This window comes from Juglans microcarpa x Juglans regia, chromosome 6S (genome assembly GCF_004785595.1).
Source record: "Juglans microcarpa x Juglans regia isolate MS1-56 chromosome 6S, Jm3101_v1.0, whole genome shotgun sequence".
In the NCBI taxonomy this organism is placed as follows: Eukaryota; Viridiplantae; Streptophyta; class Magnoliopsida; order Fagales; family Juglandaceae; genus Juglans; species Juglans microcarpa x Juglans regia.
The window spans coordinates 13,951,571-13,968,810 of NC_054605.1; the positions used below are offsets into that span (position 1 = coordinate 13,951,571).

General features: G+C 33.3%; 3 protein-coding genes across 4 annotated transcripts; 2 read left to right on the plus strand and 1 right to left on the minus strand.

Annotated features, from left to right (window-relative positions):
- The first annotated feature begins 567 nt into the window (after nucleotides 1-567).
- Nucleotides 568-1,914, plus strand: LOC121236464 (transcription factor MYB3-like). 2 transcript variants are annotated; one of them, XM_041132891.1, is made up of 4 exons: nucleotides 568-882; nucleotides 1,096-1,225; nucleotides 1,307-1,601; nucleotides 1,740-1,914. In XM_041132891.1, the coding sequence occupies exons 1-4, from the start codon at nucleotides 744-746 to the stop codon at nucleotides 1,779-1,781; spliced, it is 606 nt and encodes a 201-aa protein (XP_040988825.1). In that variant the 5' UTR covers nucleotides 568-743; the 3' UTR covers nucleotides 1,782-1,914. The 2 variants fall into 2 exon arrangements, with proteins under 2 accessions (XP_040988825.1, XP_040988826.1); XM_041132892.1 differs by having other exon boundaries at nucleotides 1,307-1,598; nucleotides 1,737-1,914.
- Nucleotides 1,915-7,311: 5,397 nt separating this feature from the next.
- Nucleotides 7,312-8,384, plus strand: LOC121236640 (transcription factor MYB3-like). Its single transcript, XM_041133077.1, has 3 exons — nucleotides 7,312-7,542; nucleotides 7,748-7,877; nucleotides 8,021-8,384. The coding sequence occupies exons 1-3, from the start codon at nucleotides 7,404-7,406 to the stop codon at nucleotides 8,382-8,384; spliced, it is 633 nt and encodes a 210-aa protein (XP_040989011.1). The 5' UTR covers nucleotides 7,312-7,403.
- A 1,677-nt stretch (nucleotides 8,385-10,061) lies between these two features.
- Nucleotides 10,062-17,045, minus strand: LOC121237844 (probable glycosyltransferase At5g03795). Its single transcript, XM_041134744.1, has 5 exons — nucleotides 16,812-17,045; nucleotides 14,746-15,394; nucleotides 14,531-14,661; nucleotides 12,048-12,396; nucleotides 10,062-11,160 (listed from the first exon to the last, which is right to left on the minus strand). Exons 2-5 carry the CDS (start codon nucleotides 15,211-15,213, stop codon nucleotides 10,474-10,476), a joined length of 1,635 nt encoding a protein of 544 aa, XP_040990678.1. The 5' UTR covers nucleotides 15,214-15,394; nucleotides 16,812-17,045; the 3' UTR covers nucleotides 10,062-10,473.
- Between the last annotated feature and the right edge of the window lie 195 nt (nucleotides 17,046-17,240).

Below are 17,240 nucleotides of genomic sequence, written 5' to 3' on the forward strand. Positions count from 1 at the left end.
CAAACCGGTCCCCATGGAGGTATAAGTCTACTGACATGTAACCGTTTTAAAAAGTAGTAGATTTTATTATTAAAAATTTAAATTTTTTTTCATACGGGTATTGTATTAATTTATTTTTTTTAAATAGATTGTACGGTATTTACAAATTATATTACTTCAAATATCATTTCTTTAATCCTATATATTATATTTTTTCCCAAATTAATTTATTAGATGATTATAATATATATATATATGAATATTACATAAATTAATAATCATGATCGTGTTCAAAAACAAATGGCATGCATATGAGCCTGGGAAGGGAAAGGGAAAGGGCAAGTTACATCATTTTCTGTGACTTTACGTACGGCAATAAATAAATTATTGAAGCCAAATATTTAATTTGCCAATGAAAACATTAGAAAAAACGTAGAAAAATGACATTTTTTACTTCCCATTCTTACGTACGTACACCAACTGCTTAACTGGTAGTTGGGAGAGTTTAGTTCTCTAGTTTTCTTTCCCTCCCCAGCAGGAAGGGTAGCTGGGGGGATTAGAAGACTCTTTGACTCCCAAATTCCTTTGCCAACAATCACCAATCTTCCATGTTTTTAAATCCTCGTCACTTCTGATGATCTCACTCGTCTAGCTCGCTCCGATCTTCATCAGCGTCAAACGTACAAGTAATTTCTCACTCTCCCGAGCAGCAGCAGCTAGCAAGAGTACGGCCATCTCTCTCTCTCTCTCTCTCTCTCTCTCAAATGGCACCAAAAAATGATGGATCGGCTAAGAAAGTTGTGATGAACAAAGGAGCATGGACGGCAGAGGAAGATCAAAAACTGTCACAGTACATTGAAATCCATGGTGCAAAGAGGTGGAAAACAGTTGCAGTCAAAGCAGGTTATTACCTATTTATCTATCTTAAAACACTATCAATTAGTCTGCAATAACGAAGGAAAAAGAACAACAAATTAAAGGAAGTAGTACTATTATATATATATTGACGAGAAAGAAAGAAAAATTAAGGTTAAACCAAGTACTACGCCATCTCTACATTTTCCGTTGCTTTATTCGATCGTACGCCTAAAGGCTTTTCATGATGCTCTTTTGCAGGTTTGAATCGATGCGGGAAGAGTTGCAGACTGAGATGGCTAAATTATCTGAGACCCAACATCAAAAGAGGCAACATCTCAGATGCTGAAGAGGACTTGATACTTAGGCTGCATAAGCTACTGGGAAACAGGTAATTCGCTAGCTTATTAATTTAAATAGAGAATTAGCACAACAAGCAACGTGATATTAATTTGCATATTTATTTATGCAGGTGGTCCCTGATTGCTGGTAGACTTCCGGGACGAACAGACAACGAGATAAAGAATTATTGGAATTCTCATTTGTGCAAGAAAATCAATAAGGAGAAACCAATCGAGACTTCAACGGAAAAAGAGATTGCGCCTGAGAAACCATCACGCGTCATCTCTCATCATGTAGACACAGAGGGTGTTAAATTAGGAAGTACTGGAAATAATTCAGAAGGTAATTTTGATGTCAACGAGTTCCTTGATTTTACCAGTACTACTGAATTAGGATCTTGTGGATTAGAGTGGGTGAACAAGTTCCTTGAACTTGACGAAGATTCATGGCTCATTGAGAAAAGTTGACCAGTACCATATGTAATAAATTAATGTTTTCTCCTTGAAAATAAACTCCATTATTAAAAGAAAGGAAATGTGGGATTGGAGTGGATAAACAAGTTCCTTGAACTTGACGAGGATTCATGGCTCATTGAGAAAAGTTGACCAGTACTATATGTAATAAATTAACGTTTTCTCCTTGAAAATAAACTCCATTATTGAAAGAAAGGAAATGTGGTTTCTGCTGTAAAAAAGACTATGATTTAAACTTTTCTCCGTACTCATGATCATCGTGGTGGGTGATATATCTAAAGCCACAGGCAGCTTATAAATTAAATTGTGTCATTCGATCACTGTCACATCATCAAGCTGGCAATTAAAAGAGGCAAAAAATGATCAAAGTCAAGCCAAAAGCAAGCAAGCAAGCTAGCTAGCAAAAGATCAGTTCATATGATCAGTATATATATATAGTACTATGTATAATTAAATCATGATCAAATGTGTTGGAAGTTTCCGAGAGTTGGGTGGGGCGCAACAACTTTATATTGGACTATATATATTATATACAATTATAGCGGAATTTCAAAGTCAACAAAACATCATCATCATCTTGAACATATATATATATATATATATATATATATGCCCACTGAAATCAAATTAATAATAAGATCACCATGAGGAGAGCCATGTATATGTGTATATATATATATATATATATATAAGTTCCTTAATTAATTTTATCCTGTAAATTATATGGTAATTGGTTTCTGCATGTGGAGTCGACGCAAAAGCTTGAGCTAGCTAGCTAGCCTTGTTAATATAATATTAATATATGCACGTGAAGTACTAACTAGCAGCTAGCCTCTTGGCTTCAACATGATTTTGCTTCGTCAGTACTCTCAATTAAGAACTAATATTCATGTTTAAAATCCAAGCAATTGTATCTTAAATTAATAATATTGGTCGAGTGTTTTTAAAACTACAGTAGTTCGTACTACTACTACATGCAGAATATATCATGACCTTAATTAAGAACTTAATATCCTGCATGCGAGGACATGTTTGAATAAAATTTATAATTAGCTTATACTATAATTTTTTAGAAGTACTATTGATGAAGAACAAACAAAGATGTGTGGGATATTGTGCTACTTTATGCATGAAAGTGGATTGTAAGTACTATATATATATATTAACGGAGTATTTTTTAAATAATTTTTTTGCATAATTAATCGGCCTTGATCAATAGAGATCGATCATATATATCATGTTTACATAATTAATATTATTAATCAGCCACCTAGCTAGCTAATTAATTCATGTCTTTATCAATCCAATCAAATCAGGGTTTAAGATTCACTTTCGAAACCTGATCTTTCTTTTCTTCCTGAAGTTGGCTTCCATCATGTTATAATAAAGATAATAGACACTAAGTTTAAGGAAACCCTATTCTCTCTCTCCATTTTTTTTATTTATACACAGTCCCCCCTCAAAACACTCAAATCAGAGGAGTAGGGTTGGAGCTTTGTCTCCTCCCTTCTTCCCTCATCCCTCATTCATTTTCTCTCGAGTTTTTCTTTTATATTTTTTTGGTTTTATTTGTTTTTTCATTCACAGCAGAGTGAAATATAGATTTGTTATTCTCTGGAGCCAGATGACCACCACGCGTCCCACCATAAGATTTCTAAAGTAACGATCCTTCAGACAGACGAAAAATCTCGTCGAACAGAGCGACGCGTAAGCTACAAGGGCGTCCCAAAGTGTGCGCATGACATCCACATGCCACTGCAAATGGAGCTCTATCGTCGCCACGTGCGGTTTTTTTGGGACCAGGGCTATCAATTTCTTCAGACCTGACATTCTGCCGTACTTATAGGGTTGCGCGTGTCCCTCACGCACCACCACAGTCTCGGTGTTTACATTTTTTATTTCCTCTAAGATTGAAAATACAGATCTACAGCTTTCCAAGCTGTAATTCGCTATTTTTTATGTATTTTTTATGTTTTCTGTTATTTCCTTTATTTTAGGTTAAAATAATAAAAAAATAAAAAATATAGTCTCTTGAATTTTTATCCATAGAGTATGTCCTCTACTCCGTCTTAGACACAGTATAAAGTTGTTTAATTCTGTCTTAGGACAAAATGTGGGCAGAGGCAAACCTACATTGATGCTTGGGGGGTTATCCCCCAAAAAAAAAATAAATAAATAAAAACTTGTTTTAGTATATAGTTTTTTAAAAATGTCCTAATATAAAGATATTTCCCCCCCCCCCAAAAAAAAAAGAAAAAACATTTTCAAAAATCTTACTTAATACTTAGTTGTCTAGGTTTCTTTTAGTTTTTCAACAATTTTTCACACTCACACCTATTTTTAGTTATTAATAAAATCTCATATTCTCATTTTTTTTTTTCATATCTCATAAAAAGTAAGAAAATATCTTAGTCCCTTTTTATAAGCTATTTGGTAAATCTACAACCTCATTTTTTCTATTTATTTACACTTTATTTTCAAGTTTTCCACTAGCTAATTTATTAATTTGGATTAGTTTGTTAGTAAGTATATATGTACTACTATTGAATTAACAATTAGGAGTGAAGACAAAAATAAAACCACGTAGCTAATTTTTATCGTTTGTTTACTTAATTTTTATCGTTTGTTTACTTAATTTTTATCGTTTGTTTCAACAAGTCTTACATAACTATTTCTATCTTAATTTTTATTGTTCATTTAAGTCCAATGGAGCTCAAGCGAAAGGTTCAGATAGATTGGTAGCTTGAATAATTTAGTTGTCCCTAGATAACTACCTTATATGGTTAATGTCAAATGTTAGTGACATACTTTAATATCTTAAATGTTGATTACCGTTCACCTTACATACGATACACTTTGCTAATCGCTCCACATGTACCAAATCCTAGTTCCGTCCCTGAATGTGGAGTTTGTTAAATCTGTCTTAGGACAGGTGTTGTCTCTCAAACTATTTATCTATAGAGAGTTACAGAAATGGATTAAATTATGTCAACCACAAAAAAATTTGTATATTGGAAAATCTTAAAAGTAATAATTAATTTATATTCTGTATGTCTCAGATTAAAATAGTAATATCTTATTATAAATTAATAGAGTTTGTTCTTCCTTAAAAAAAAAATCAGGATTTAATTAGATACATTTGAAAATTTCGTACGTGGTAGGTAACGTATACATACATAAATCATGTACGGTCATGAGAGAACAACGTAAGACGCATGGCCCCACATGTGATCATGATCATCTAGGTAGCTGATACACCATTAACCTTTCAAAAAGGGATAATGCTACAGTCTTTGGGAGTGTAGAATTATTTTACATGCGTTTTTTTTAGAAAAATGATACGCTTATCGCTGGGGGCTATCGCTGTAGCTCCCGCTCCTATTTTTTATTTATTTTTAAAATATTTTTTTTATTTAATAATTAAGAATATATTTTTTAATAATATTATAATTTTTTAATTTTTAAAAAAATATTTAAAAATATTAAAAAATACATATATAAAAAACTAAAAAATAATTCTTAAAACTAACGATAACTCTCAACGGAAATTGAGAGCTGTGGCTATAGAGCCATCCTTTTATATATAATGGAACCGGTCTACCTAAACGAGACTTTGGAAGTAAGAAAATTCTAAATGAATGAGATTCCCATGCACACTCTCTTGATCACTGTATCATGTAGGGGCTACGTACCGATTGCAGGGGCGTGATTTTAGGGTTCCCAGAAAAGGCTGATTCCAGTTGCCCATTGCTATTTTTACTATTTTAAACTCTGAACAATTAGGAATTAAGTAGATAAATAAAATTTCAACATTAAATACAGTAAAATTAGGATCAATATTTCTCAGTACTGTTTAATCATATATATGTTGCATCTCAAGAAGCTATGCAGAAGTATCAATAATAAGGTCACGTTGCAGATGTATATACTCCATTTATTCCAGAGGGGAAAAGTAGGACAAAAAGAAGAGGCAAAAGAGTCCAGAAACTGATTTGGCTCTTTCCCAGTAACGTGTCAATGCATTTTACAAGTATCCATGAATATTAACGGTGAATATGAAAATCCATATGGAGATATTTCTGACATGCTTGGATGAGATTTTAAGAGCTGCGATTTCTCCACAATCCATGACTATGGGATTGCATACGCTTCTTCCATTTCTCAGCTCCCTCAGCATTAATGGCAACTTTTGTTCTTTATCGATATGAAGTACTACTCTGTTTTCGACATTAATACAGCTTTCGTGCCTTTGTTTTTCTTTTTGGATTGACAGACAGACAGACATGCATGCATGCATGCATATATATATATATATATATATATATATATATATATATTTATATATATGAATCATGTTAATCATGAGAATACTATAGGATTACTATTTTCTATCACACATGTACTACTCTTTTATTTTTTATTTAATAGTTAGGGAAGTGACTATTAATGAAGTAATATATTTTTTTAATTTTTTTTAAAAAATAAAATATGTTAAAAAATAAAAAATAAACAAAAATTTTAAATACACTATAAAATAATTAATAAGTGATAGGAAGTAGTAAATTTATCCTTATGAATATATATATATATATATATATGAATCATGTTAATCATGACATGAATACTATAGGATTACTATTTTCTATCACACATGTGCTACTCTTTTATTTTTTACTTAATAGTTAAGGAAGTGACTATTAGTGAAGTAATATATTTTTTTAATTTTTTTTAAAAAAATAAAATATGTTAAAAAATAAAAAATAAACAAAAATTTTAAATACACCATAAAATAATTAATAAGTGATAGGAAGTAGTAAACTTATCTTTACGAGTTTAATGACATGATGGCATGCATATTAATCCTGAAAAAGAAAAGTTTAAAGAATTAAGACATCCTTCTGTATTTGGATGTTGAACTAAGTTGAGTTGAGATGATAAAATATTGTTAAAATATTATTTTTTAATATTATTATTTTAGAATTTGAAAAATCTGAATTGTTTATTATATTTTATATTAAAATTTTAAAAAAATATAATGATAAATTAAATGAATTGAGAATTTAAAATGAATTTATGAACCCAACAAAGTAAGTCTCTGGTCCGACGATCGAGATACACGTTTATTATGAGATGCATGACCAAAAGAACAATATGATGGCATGCATATTAATCCTGAAAAGAAAAGTTTAAGGAATCAAGACATCCTTAGTCTGTCACGTTTATCATGACATCACCAAAAGAACAATGAGTTCTCGTTTATTTTCATAATTATTTTTATTTTATTTTATCTAATTATTATAATTTTTTAAAATTTTTATAAAATAAAATAAATAATATAATTTTTAAAATTTTAAAATAAAAATAATATTAACAAAATATATTTTAACAATTTTTTAATAATTTTTTAATTTTTATTTTAATTCATTTCATCTGAAAGTAGGCCCGAAAGTACTATCACTTCTTTAGAAAAAAGAAATAAAGGTACTAGTACTTGTATTTCCAATGTTCCCATCCTCAAACCAACTGTACACTAGCTGTAAGCCTGTAACTGGTAGTTGGGGGTGCGGGGTTTCTCTAGTTTTCTTTCCCTCCCTAGGAAGGTTAGCTGGATGGATTAATTGACTATTCAACACTCAACAGTAAGAAACCAGCTTCCATGTTTTTAAATTGGAACTTCTGATCTCTCTCTGTGATCTCTGGCTAGTACTTTGATCTCTTGATCATCAGCAGACAAGTGTGGTACTGATCTCTCAAATGGCACCAAAGAATGCTGGATCGTCAGCTAAGAAAGTAATGAACAAAGGAGCATGGACAGCAGAGGAAGATCAAAAACTGTCACAGTACATTGAAATCCATGGAGCAAAGAGGTGGGAAACAGCTGCCGCTACAGCAGGTGGTTATAATAACGTCATATCTCTGAAGATAATACACAATCTCAGTCCACAAGAAAGGAACAAAAAAAGAAATTGAAGTAATGTTAAGGACAACGAAAGAAAGAAAAGCTTAAACCTGGCCAGTGCTACTCCATTTATACATTTTTCAGTGTTCTATTTCATCGATCGTACGTACGCCTAAAGGGTTTTCATGCTTTGTTGCAGGTTTGAATCGATGCGGGAAGAGTTGCAGACTCAGATGGCTGAATTATCTGAGACCCAACATCAAAAGAGGCAACATTTCAGATGCAGAAGAGGACTTGATACTTAGGCTTCATAAACTACTAGGGAACAGGTGATTATTTGTGGATTAACAGCTTAAAGCCTGCTGGAAGAAATTAAACATGATTGTTTTTGCAGTACTACTGCTAGAATTATAACAATAGATATATATATATATATATATATATATATATATATATATATATATATATGCAGATGGTCTTTGATTGCTGGGAGACTTCCGGGACGAACCGACAATGAGATAAAGAATTATTGGAATTCTCATTTGAACAAGAAAATAAATCAAGCCATGATCGAGAAGACATTGGAGATTCCAACAGCAGTAGTAGTACGAGATCGTACTAAAATAACTATGCCTCAAAAATCTGGTGCCAGCATTAATGATCAGGTGGGCATCGAGGCAGCAGGTGGTCATGTCAAAGAAAATGGGTACACTAAGCTGGCCGCCAACTTTGAGTTTAGTACTGACTTAGGATCATCTACTGGTTTAGAGTGGGCGAACAAGTTTCTTGAACTAGACGATGATGCTTGGCTTTTTGGAGAAAATATGAGTTATTAAGCTAATGTTAATTTTTGTTGTCACGTGAAATTAAGGTCATGATCATCATGAGTACTGCGATTCGATCCTCATGATCATGCCTAAAATTATAATTAGATGTTGTTTTTTCGATGTGTGTGTACGAATTTGGTCGAATATTTTTAATCTGCAGGTTACATATAATATTGATTATATAATAATGTGGCACAGCTAATTCAAGACATTGGAGTATAATTACTTAAAACGTGATTGAAAAAAAAAAAAGAAAAAGAAAATTACAATATTTATGGTTGGGTTATTTGCTAATTTCTTAAATATTTTTTTGTAAGTATTCTTATCGTCTTTGATCACTTAGGTAGTATATATCTTATGAGTTTTGTTATTTAATTTGTAAGTTTTGTTTATCAGTATCTATAGTATGGTCCTGCAATAATATATTAATTTCGTGCAACAAAATGAGTTCCAGCTAGCTGACATCCGGCTGTCAATGACACGAAATTTGGATGGTTTTCTATGTCATTCTCTGCCAGAGCACGAGCATCAAACTTTTCTTATGTCACTTTCCTGTGAAGTTTAAAAATAGAGCATTGATACACTACCAACGGTCTCACAATTATTCTACTACTTTGTAATAAAATAATATTTTTAAAAAATTTAAATATATCAAAATTAAATCAAAAGTTAAAGGAAACAATTAAAAAATCACTTTTTTTATTATTAAGTTGTATACAGATGATATATAAGTTGTCATCTTATCATTATTCTTAAAGGCAAATATAGATATGGTTTTCTATGTCACTTCCCTGTAAAGTTTAAAAATATGGATATGGACGAGAATACACATTGAATTCACGTGATTTATTTCAAAAAAAAGAAAAAATCACGTGATTACGCAAACAAAGAAACAAACATATAAAATTTATGGGCATATTTGAGCATCATTATTTTGGTCTCGATGGTTAAAAGTCTAGTTAAATTAATATTTAGTAGTCTCAATACTTTTGAATCAATAGTTAGATTTTTAATAATAAAGTGTCAGAGTAGGAACTACGTCACGTGTTCAAGTCACGGTAGGGGCACCCTATAGGCTAGATTAAAAGAAAAATACTAGTGAAATTCCTCAAACTTACCGCTCAATCTTACCACTCATGCATTTTTATTTTATTTATTTATTTATTTTACTTAATGGTTAAGAAAGTGACTATTAATAAAATTGTGTATTTTTTTAAATTTTTTTCGTTAATGATTAAGAATGTTAAAAAAACACTTAAAAGAAAATCAAAACAAAAAAAATAAAAAATTTATAATTAGCGGTATGCTCAACAGTAAATGCTGGGCGGCCCACTAGCATGATCTGGATTAAAATACATTGATACTATGTATGAACATAATGTTAAGCTATTGAATTCTGATAGATGAGTGAAGCCGCCGAAAGAGAAAGAGCTACCACTGGATTAATGTCGATAGTGGACGTTAGATTCAAAAGCGCGACGAAATGCTATGATCCTTAGAGTTAAGAATTAAAGGTCTAACCAAATTAGTATCTAACAATCTTAAAATTTTTGGATCAATAATTATATCTTTAACAATCAATTTACAGAAGAACGTGAAAAGAGTGGTGTACTGTTTAATTAATTAATCAATGTGTGGGCCGGCAGCCTCTCCCGCTTTTTTCTGGGCAATTATTGGGCACACAGGCCTTAATACTCGCTTACATTTCAAATAACGTCAACTAATTATCGTATCAACAAAATGAGCTTTGAACTGGCAACTGGAGTGCGTACCATCATGATGATGAAAATATGGCATTGATTGGTTATAATCAGAACCTTTGACCGTCTGTTAGGTCCGAGCCACTTGGTCAACGCGAATTATCTCCACTGATTGATTATTGTTCTTTTGGATTTCAATCCACACCACTCATTGTACCCACGGACAGTAGATTTTGGAGGCTTAAATGGATTCCTTCCCAATGTCTTTTTTTCACAATGATCCTCATTCTTGGCCCTGGTTTTGGTCTTTTAGTGCAGCAGTTGCTGGTTTGGATCTGCTTTGCTCTCCAGGGTACTAGGAAAACCAATCTGCATTCATGGGAAAACTAATAGAATTGCTAGGAATTTGTGACTTGAATCTGCTTGAGCCTGTTGAACCATATTGAATGCAGAATCATGTGGAACAGATCGTATCTAATTGGTCTTGGGTTCCAGAGAAAATGTTTCTGCACCATCTTCACATTAATTTGCATCTTTAGATATCTTCTCATTGGGATTGCCATTAAAATCTCCTTCAGCTTAGGAATATCCTTCTCCGTCACCACGACAGAGAACGAGCTCCAGTCTAGTACTTCACTGAACGGGAGGACAAAATTATCTGCAATAATTACCGGAACACACTCGTAGTATATGGCCTCAACAATCCTAGGGCTGTTCACTTCATATCCCATTGGGCATATACAATATTTACTGCTTTTCATGTGCTGCACATAAGACATCTTTCGGGAGACTCTGACTGGTAGAGGCCCATATATTTTCATATCTTCATCTTTGTCACGCCAGTACTTGAGCAATGTGGGGCGGACTCTGCCATGCATGTTTCCTGCAAAGAAGGCAAGAAACGGACGTTGGGATACTCTATTCCCACCAACATTTCTAAGAGGTTTTCTGGGAGTCCTTATAGTAGTTTCAGGCAGGGAAACATCCTTCCCAGCAACAAATATTCCTTCTGATAGGTCAGCATTGCATAGAGCTTTTATGGTGTTTTTGCTTAGTTCCTCATGCTCTGTTACTGTGTAGGGGCCCTGCAAAGATCAAAATCGAGCAGAGGGAAGTTAGTTAAATAAATATGATAACAGTGGCTTGATTAATATTTATTTATAAAAATAAAAAAGCTCTCAGCATTATGAATTCAACTGTTCAACCTTAGAGAGGTAACTGGAATGTAAGACAACATAGAGCCGCAGACATTACTAGCTATTGAGGTGAGGTGGCTACATCTCCAGCCAAGACAAGGATTTGGTACACAACAATTTTGTGTAAGGCGTTCAGGGGTTCAAAGAATAAATGCAGCCTCCAAATCAATAATGGGGAAGGGAACTTCTAAGATGAAAATTGCCAAGATAATTGAAAACATATCACTAGATTTTACATTAGCAAAAAATACAAAGAGAAGTAGAGAAGGCCATCTGGGATGAAGTACTTTTGCTGATAAACATGCCAATGGCATAATACAATCATATGTATACTGCACAATTAATGTCGAAGAGGAAATGCATCATTATATTAGTCACAGCACCTGATCTACGTATATCTATAAATGTGCCTTTCTGTGCTGAACTTTAACATCTGCAACCTAATGTGTACCATGTGCCGTATCAAGCTTTTCAAAGGTTTTGAGAACTTCACTGAGTGGAGATGTCGAACTTAAAAAGCAAACAATCCAAAGTCTCCATCCCATAGTTATTTTCTTAGGGGGGTCCCATCCCCCATTCAAATATACAGGTTACACTCGTTAATCCCAAATAAAGTTTTGAGTGTCATGAGAAGCGAATTTTAGTATTTTACATATTGAATTTTGCACGAAGGGCTTAAGCCAGCCAAATACAAAAATAAATGAAAAGAGAAACCTGTCTTTGACTATTAAAGAAGTTATCGAGATTGTAATTAAAAAAAAAAAAGACTACTGTACCCAGTCATGGCATGCAACAAGGAAATGATCCGCCCCATGTGTCCGGTTCCAGAACGGATACTTTGCAGCAATCATGTTCACATAGTCCCTCAGGAAGATTGACAGTGGTTTCATATTATGTGACCTAGGCACATAGAGTGCCATCTCCAGCTGGCGAGCACTGTACGGTAGATAAAATAAGTGAGCTTTTTCAGGGTCCCTCGTGGTAAACTGCCTGTTTCCCTCCATCAATCTCATGAACCATCCTTCAGAAGCATAAATTCCTTTGAGATGAGGTTGGTGGAAAATTGGCCTTGCTCCATCAGGGTAAATGAACACTTTAAGTATCATTTCCATCAATTCATAGCTCCTGCAATAGAGGAAAGAGAAAGGCTTTTCAAGTGATTTCTGAATACAGCATTTCTGACTTATTGGATGCACAAATGGATGAGGGATCGCATGGGCAATTCCTGAATATCAATAGAACGTTGATCGATATTCAGGAAGAGATCGAGGATCACAGCGGGAATTCAATGAAAATGAGATTGTGTATATATAATCAACAATATTGTTAACAGATGAATAGACCAATAGAAAGCCTGGTGAACCTATAGCAAGGGCTGGTGCTCAAATGGCTCTGCTGGGAACTGTTTCTAAATTCTCACGAAGGTTTCTAAATTCTCACGAAGGACTAATATTACTCCAATAAACTTAATCATAAAAATGGAGACTATGACGTAGAGGTCTACAATCTAAAATTAATTCTGGCATTCCGATGTTTATATCATTTCATTAACTGATAACAAGCCCTTAACATCTGAACTCATATATCAGCTTGTGTCAGTACAGGGACCGTGTACTGGATAACATTAATCGTATGATGCAACATTTTAAGTTTACTCTCAAACATATGCCACTCAAGATATCAATATCATATTTTTCATGTGCCAACTCCATTTTCTTCTGATATCAATGCTCTATATTATTTTTTCTAATAAGGCAAACTATCAAGTCAACCATTATTATGAAGAAACTGACATATGCCACCAAAGACTTTTGAATCTTTAGAGATGCATAGCTTTATTGATTAATATACATTAACGAATTATAGTGTACAACACAGTATCAATGTAAATTTATCTGCTTCGCACATTTCTGTATTTAGTGCTTCAACTGAAGGAGGGGACAATTAATTATCGTATCGAAGGTCATCTGTTCTATTTTTCCCTCTAACAGTTGGATTAGCTTCTCTCTCACACAAGAGTTTGAATTCATTGGAAATTATTGTGCAAGCAATTCCCCCACTTCCTTCACCTTCTTAAATCAGAATAATCCGGTAACATTCACCTTCTTATATGCAAATGATTTACTTGGGTGAGAGCTCCTTCCCCAGGACAAATGAATGGGAGTAGTTTTTGTAACAGGATCAAACCAATATAGATATGGAACATCAAAGGAGTGAGAATTCACTGGATTGCTCTGATTTTTTAGCATTGCTTAGTACAGAACCTGGTTAAATTACCAAATTTCATAATCGCCTTCTTATCACTTGATTACTGTTTTTTCTCTTGAACCAGGGAGGAAGAGTATCAACCAAAAGAATTCAATGACAAACTCATCTTATTACTAATGAGTGCTATAACCATGACCAAAAAAAAAAAAGCTACCAAATTCCCCGATTTTCTTTCCTGTTTCTCAAGTCCCTGCATATTGATAATTTCAGGCACTGGATGTACTACAAGTTCATACACGTATTTATAAAATCATGCAGTTATTCAGTGAATAAAGAGTTTGTAACCACCAAAAAAAATAAAATAAAATGATTTCACCAGAAATCTCGAGAGGATGGGATGATTGAGAAAATTGAGAGGAATAGTTGGAAATAGTTTGTGTATTACAGATCAATTATGAACTGTAACACATTATATTATAATTTTGAAACATGGAATTTTGAAAACATTTCAGTTAAAGCTTAATCTTTACATATTATTGGAGGCTGATATAGTTATGATTTAAAGGTTTATACACTATACTTCCTTTAAGATCTAGAATGTGTTAAAATCTGTTTGCATAATCAACTTGAAAAAGTGTAGTTTCACACTTAAGATTTGTATAAATCCAGATCTTGGGCTATGAAAGGTTGGGGTCAAAGCAATAGATCATGAATCTAGATGATGCAATTTAGACACGGTGAATTTCAGGTTCTCTAGGTTGGAAATAATTTGATTAATTGGAAAAAATGGAACAATCTAAAAGATATTGTAGGATCTAGGAGTTCTGGTTTAACGAAGAACAGAATTGAAGAAAGTGAAAATATTTTGTATTTGCACTTTAGTATATTTTGTAACATATGGATCGGAAGTATGATTTGTAACACATTATTTAGTTAAGGTTTGTAAAGAAAGCTTAATTTGTAATTTAAATATTATTGTAGTGATATAGAGCTCATATAGACATCAGTAAGCATGATGAAGCAAACATGGAAATATTTCTATGACATATACCTTCTGAAAACAGAAACATTCTGAAATAAAGGAGCAAAAAGATCGGGATCATCAACAACCACTGGGGTATGCTCAATCTCTTTTTTAGCATACACAAGCGCCTCATTTGGTGGCAAAGACCAAATGTATCTCTGCAGATATGAAGGAAAGGATTCATAATAGGTCCCTTTGTTATACTTCGAATGAATAAAAAATAGAACTGTCATTGACCCTACCTGGAAGCGAGATGGCACAGTTTTATGAGGGGGAGGAGGAGATAAAATGTTTGACTTGTCATCTGGCTTGATATTCTTTTTTCTCCTTCTAGAGATAGGTTTTCTCTTTACAAGATCAGTAACTTTCTTCGGCTCAACTGGCATTGATTGGATCAGCTTAAGAGAAGAATTCACTGAAACAATGGGCACTGTTGGAACAAGTTGAAACTGCTCAGCCCTTGCCTCACTGCGAGCCTCACTTGATGGAATTGTACCATTCATAGATCCAGATAATGAGACCGTAGCAGGCGGCAACAGAAACCACATGTTCAGGGAATAAGGAAGCGTAAACATCTGAAATACAACACCAGCTACTGTCAACATGGCCCCAAAAAGAGAGAGTTTCCTCCAATCAACTCTGTTCCTCTCGCATCGATAGATAAGTTCCTTCATCAGGAATGCAGCTATGCGCCACAATGATTTTTTCATCTCATTGTATTCAAAGATGTTGACCTTCCATCAATAAGAAGAGAAAAGAACATGTCCAAATGATCACGTTGTGATCATATCATTCTATAAATACTCCTCGATGGGACAGGGCTCCAAAGATTGGAATTTTAAATATTTGGCTACCTAAAAATGCCGATCTGATATGGCATGCATTTCTGCGCTGGAAAAGTCAAAGGATAAAACTTGATGTCAACTCACCTTCTTAATAAGAGACTGACGCATTAAGACAAAAAAAAAAGGCATCATTTCAAAGATTTTAACAGAAAATTTACGGTAAATGTTAAAATGTTCCTCATCAAGTCTCTGTCATGATCAAACGCAAAATTTATGATTGGCAGACCATAAAAAAATAACTGACTGACATTTGAATGAAAGAACAAAGGGTGGAAACACACAGAGAGAGAGAGAGAGAGAGAGAGGACTATTAAAAAAGAGTTTATCATACATTCAACGTTTGTTCAAAGTTGCAGCTTCCTCATACTATTTCTCTGTATTAGAATCAAGCAATCAACGTGCTGAAAGGGTTCAGGGGAAAAAAAAGCAGGTCCTACTTGCTTTCTGCGTCAGATTTTTTTTTTTCTAATGTCTAAAGGTGTACCCACAGTATACTCTTTGTGTAGTTGGTTGTCACCACTTCTTGAGATTGAATAAATTTAAATTTACTTATCAAAAAACATCAAAGATGTTCTAGTGATGCTATTCAGTAAAATCACATAGCATTTTGACCAACACATTTCCAATACAAACATGACTTTTGAATTTCAGCACTCAATAGCTATTAGTACAACAGTTTCTCGAAGATGTTATTAAAGCACACCTTTATAGAGAAAATATAGTTTTTTTATAAGTTTTAATACAAAATTCCGGGAAAAAGATATATTATCCGGATCAAAGAAGTCAACCGTATTTAATAGAGAGTCACAGAGAAAATATAGTTAATAATTAAATCCTCAAAATTTCAGGTTTTGGTCGATTCTATAACGTGTACTCAATTTCAGAATACTTGAAACAACTCCAGATCATAAAATTCAAACAAACCATATCAGACATCATTTCAAGCATCATCCTCATTCAATAAACAGGAAGCCAGAATATCCATCGTTTTCATTGAATTAAACAGCACAACCCATATCTTTCGTGGACATTCAATCCAAAATTTCTCCAGTTTCACCTCAAAATTGAGTAATTTGAGACCATGGGGAAAGGTAGCCAAACAAAGAAAAATGGGGTCAGTCAAACAATCACATCCAAACTCCACCACACTAACATCTAATTCAATTACAACACAAGGTTTTGTTTTTTTGGATAACCAAATCAATGATTATTACATTACTTATTATTCATTAAAAGAGAAAAATGGTCTCTATGTAAAGATTGCTTTTCTTCTTTTATTTTATTTTCTTTTTCTTATTTTGTTTTCTTCATCTGAAACTCCTAGTTCCCAAAATCCAATAAATATTCTATTCTAGAAGCTGATATTACGAAAGACAAAAGCAAAGCAAAGAGAAAAACAGAGAGATTGAGAAAGTAACGTAAATGACAGAATTATAGGACGAAGTATAATAAAATTATCATACCTTGATCCCGAGAAAGCTCAAAAAAATATTAACAGATTGGATAAATGGACAAATTGTAAGAAGAAGCTGGCTTCCGAAACCAAATTCAAGAACATGGTAAATGATGGAGAAGAAAGGTCAGCGAGAGAGGGAGAGAAAGGTTGAGAGGACGGGAAGCTTGAATGGGAAGGAAACAGACGGCTGGCGAGACATTCGTGTATAGCTCTCTGACTTTTTGCGGGCGTGATGTCTAAATTAGCAAAATAGCCGTGGAAAATAAATACTAAATTAGCAACTTTTTATTTTATAACAGCAAATTTTCATTTTTCATAGATATAGCAAGAGGCAAGAGCGGTGGTATCGGGTAATCAACTGTAGAAGTGATACCATCATAAGAAGAATTAAATAAAAATAAATTTATAAATTAGCGTAATTTAAAGTGGTCTGTTA

Coding starts and splice junctions, on each gene's coding strand:
- LOC121236464 (XM_041132891.1), top strand. CDS start 744: ATGGCACCAAAAAATGATGGATCGGCTAAGAAAGTTGTGATGAACAAA. Junction 883..1,095: donor AACAGTTGCAGTCAAAGCAG/GTTATTACCTAT, acceptor GCTCTTTTGCAG/GTTTGAATCGATGCGGGAAG. Junction 1,602..1,739: donor TAGAGTGGGTGAACAAGTTC/CTTGAACTTGAC, acceptor ATAAACAAGTTC/CTTGAACTTGACGAGGATTC.
- LOC121236640 (XM_041133077.1), top strand. CDS start 7,404: ATGGCACCAAAGAATGCTGGATCGTCAGCTAAGAAAGTAATGAACAAA. Junction 7,543..7,747: donor AACAGCTGCCGCTACAGCAG/GTGGTTATAATA, acceptor GCTTTGTTGCAG/GTTTGAATCGATGCGGGAAG. Junction 7,878..8,020: donor CATAAACTACTAGGGAACAG/GTGATTATTTGT, acceptor ATATATATGCAG/ATGGTCTTTGATTGCTGGGA.
- LOC121237844 (XM_041134744.1), bottom strand. CDS start 15,213: ATGAAAAAATCATTGTGGCGCATAGCTGCATTCCTGATGAAGGAACTT. Junction 12,397..14,530: donor AATGTTTCTGTTTTCAGAAG/GTATATGTCATA, acceptor CCTCTATTGCAG/GAGCTATGAATTGATGGAAA. Junction 11,161..12,047: donor TTGTTGCATGCCATGACTGG/GTACAGTAGTCT, acceptor TGATCTTTGCAG/GGCCCCTACACAGTAACAGA.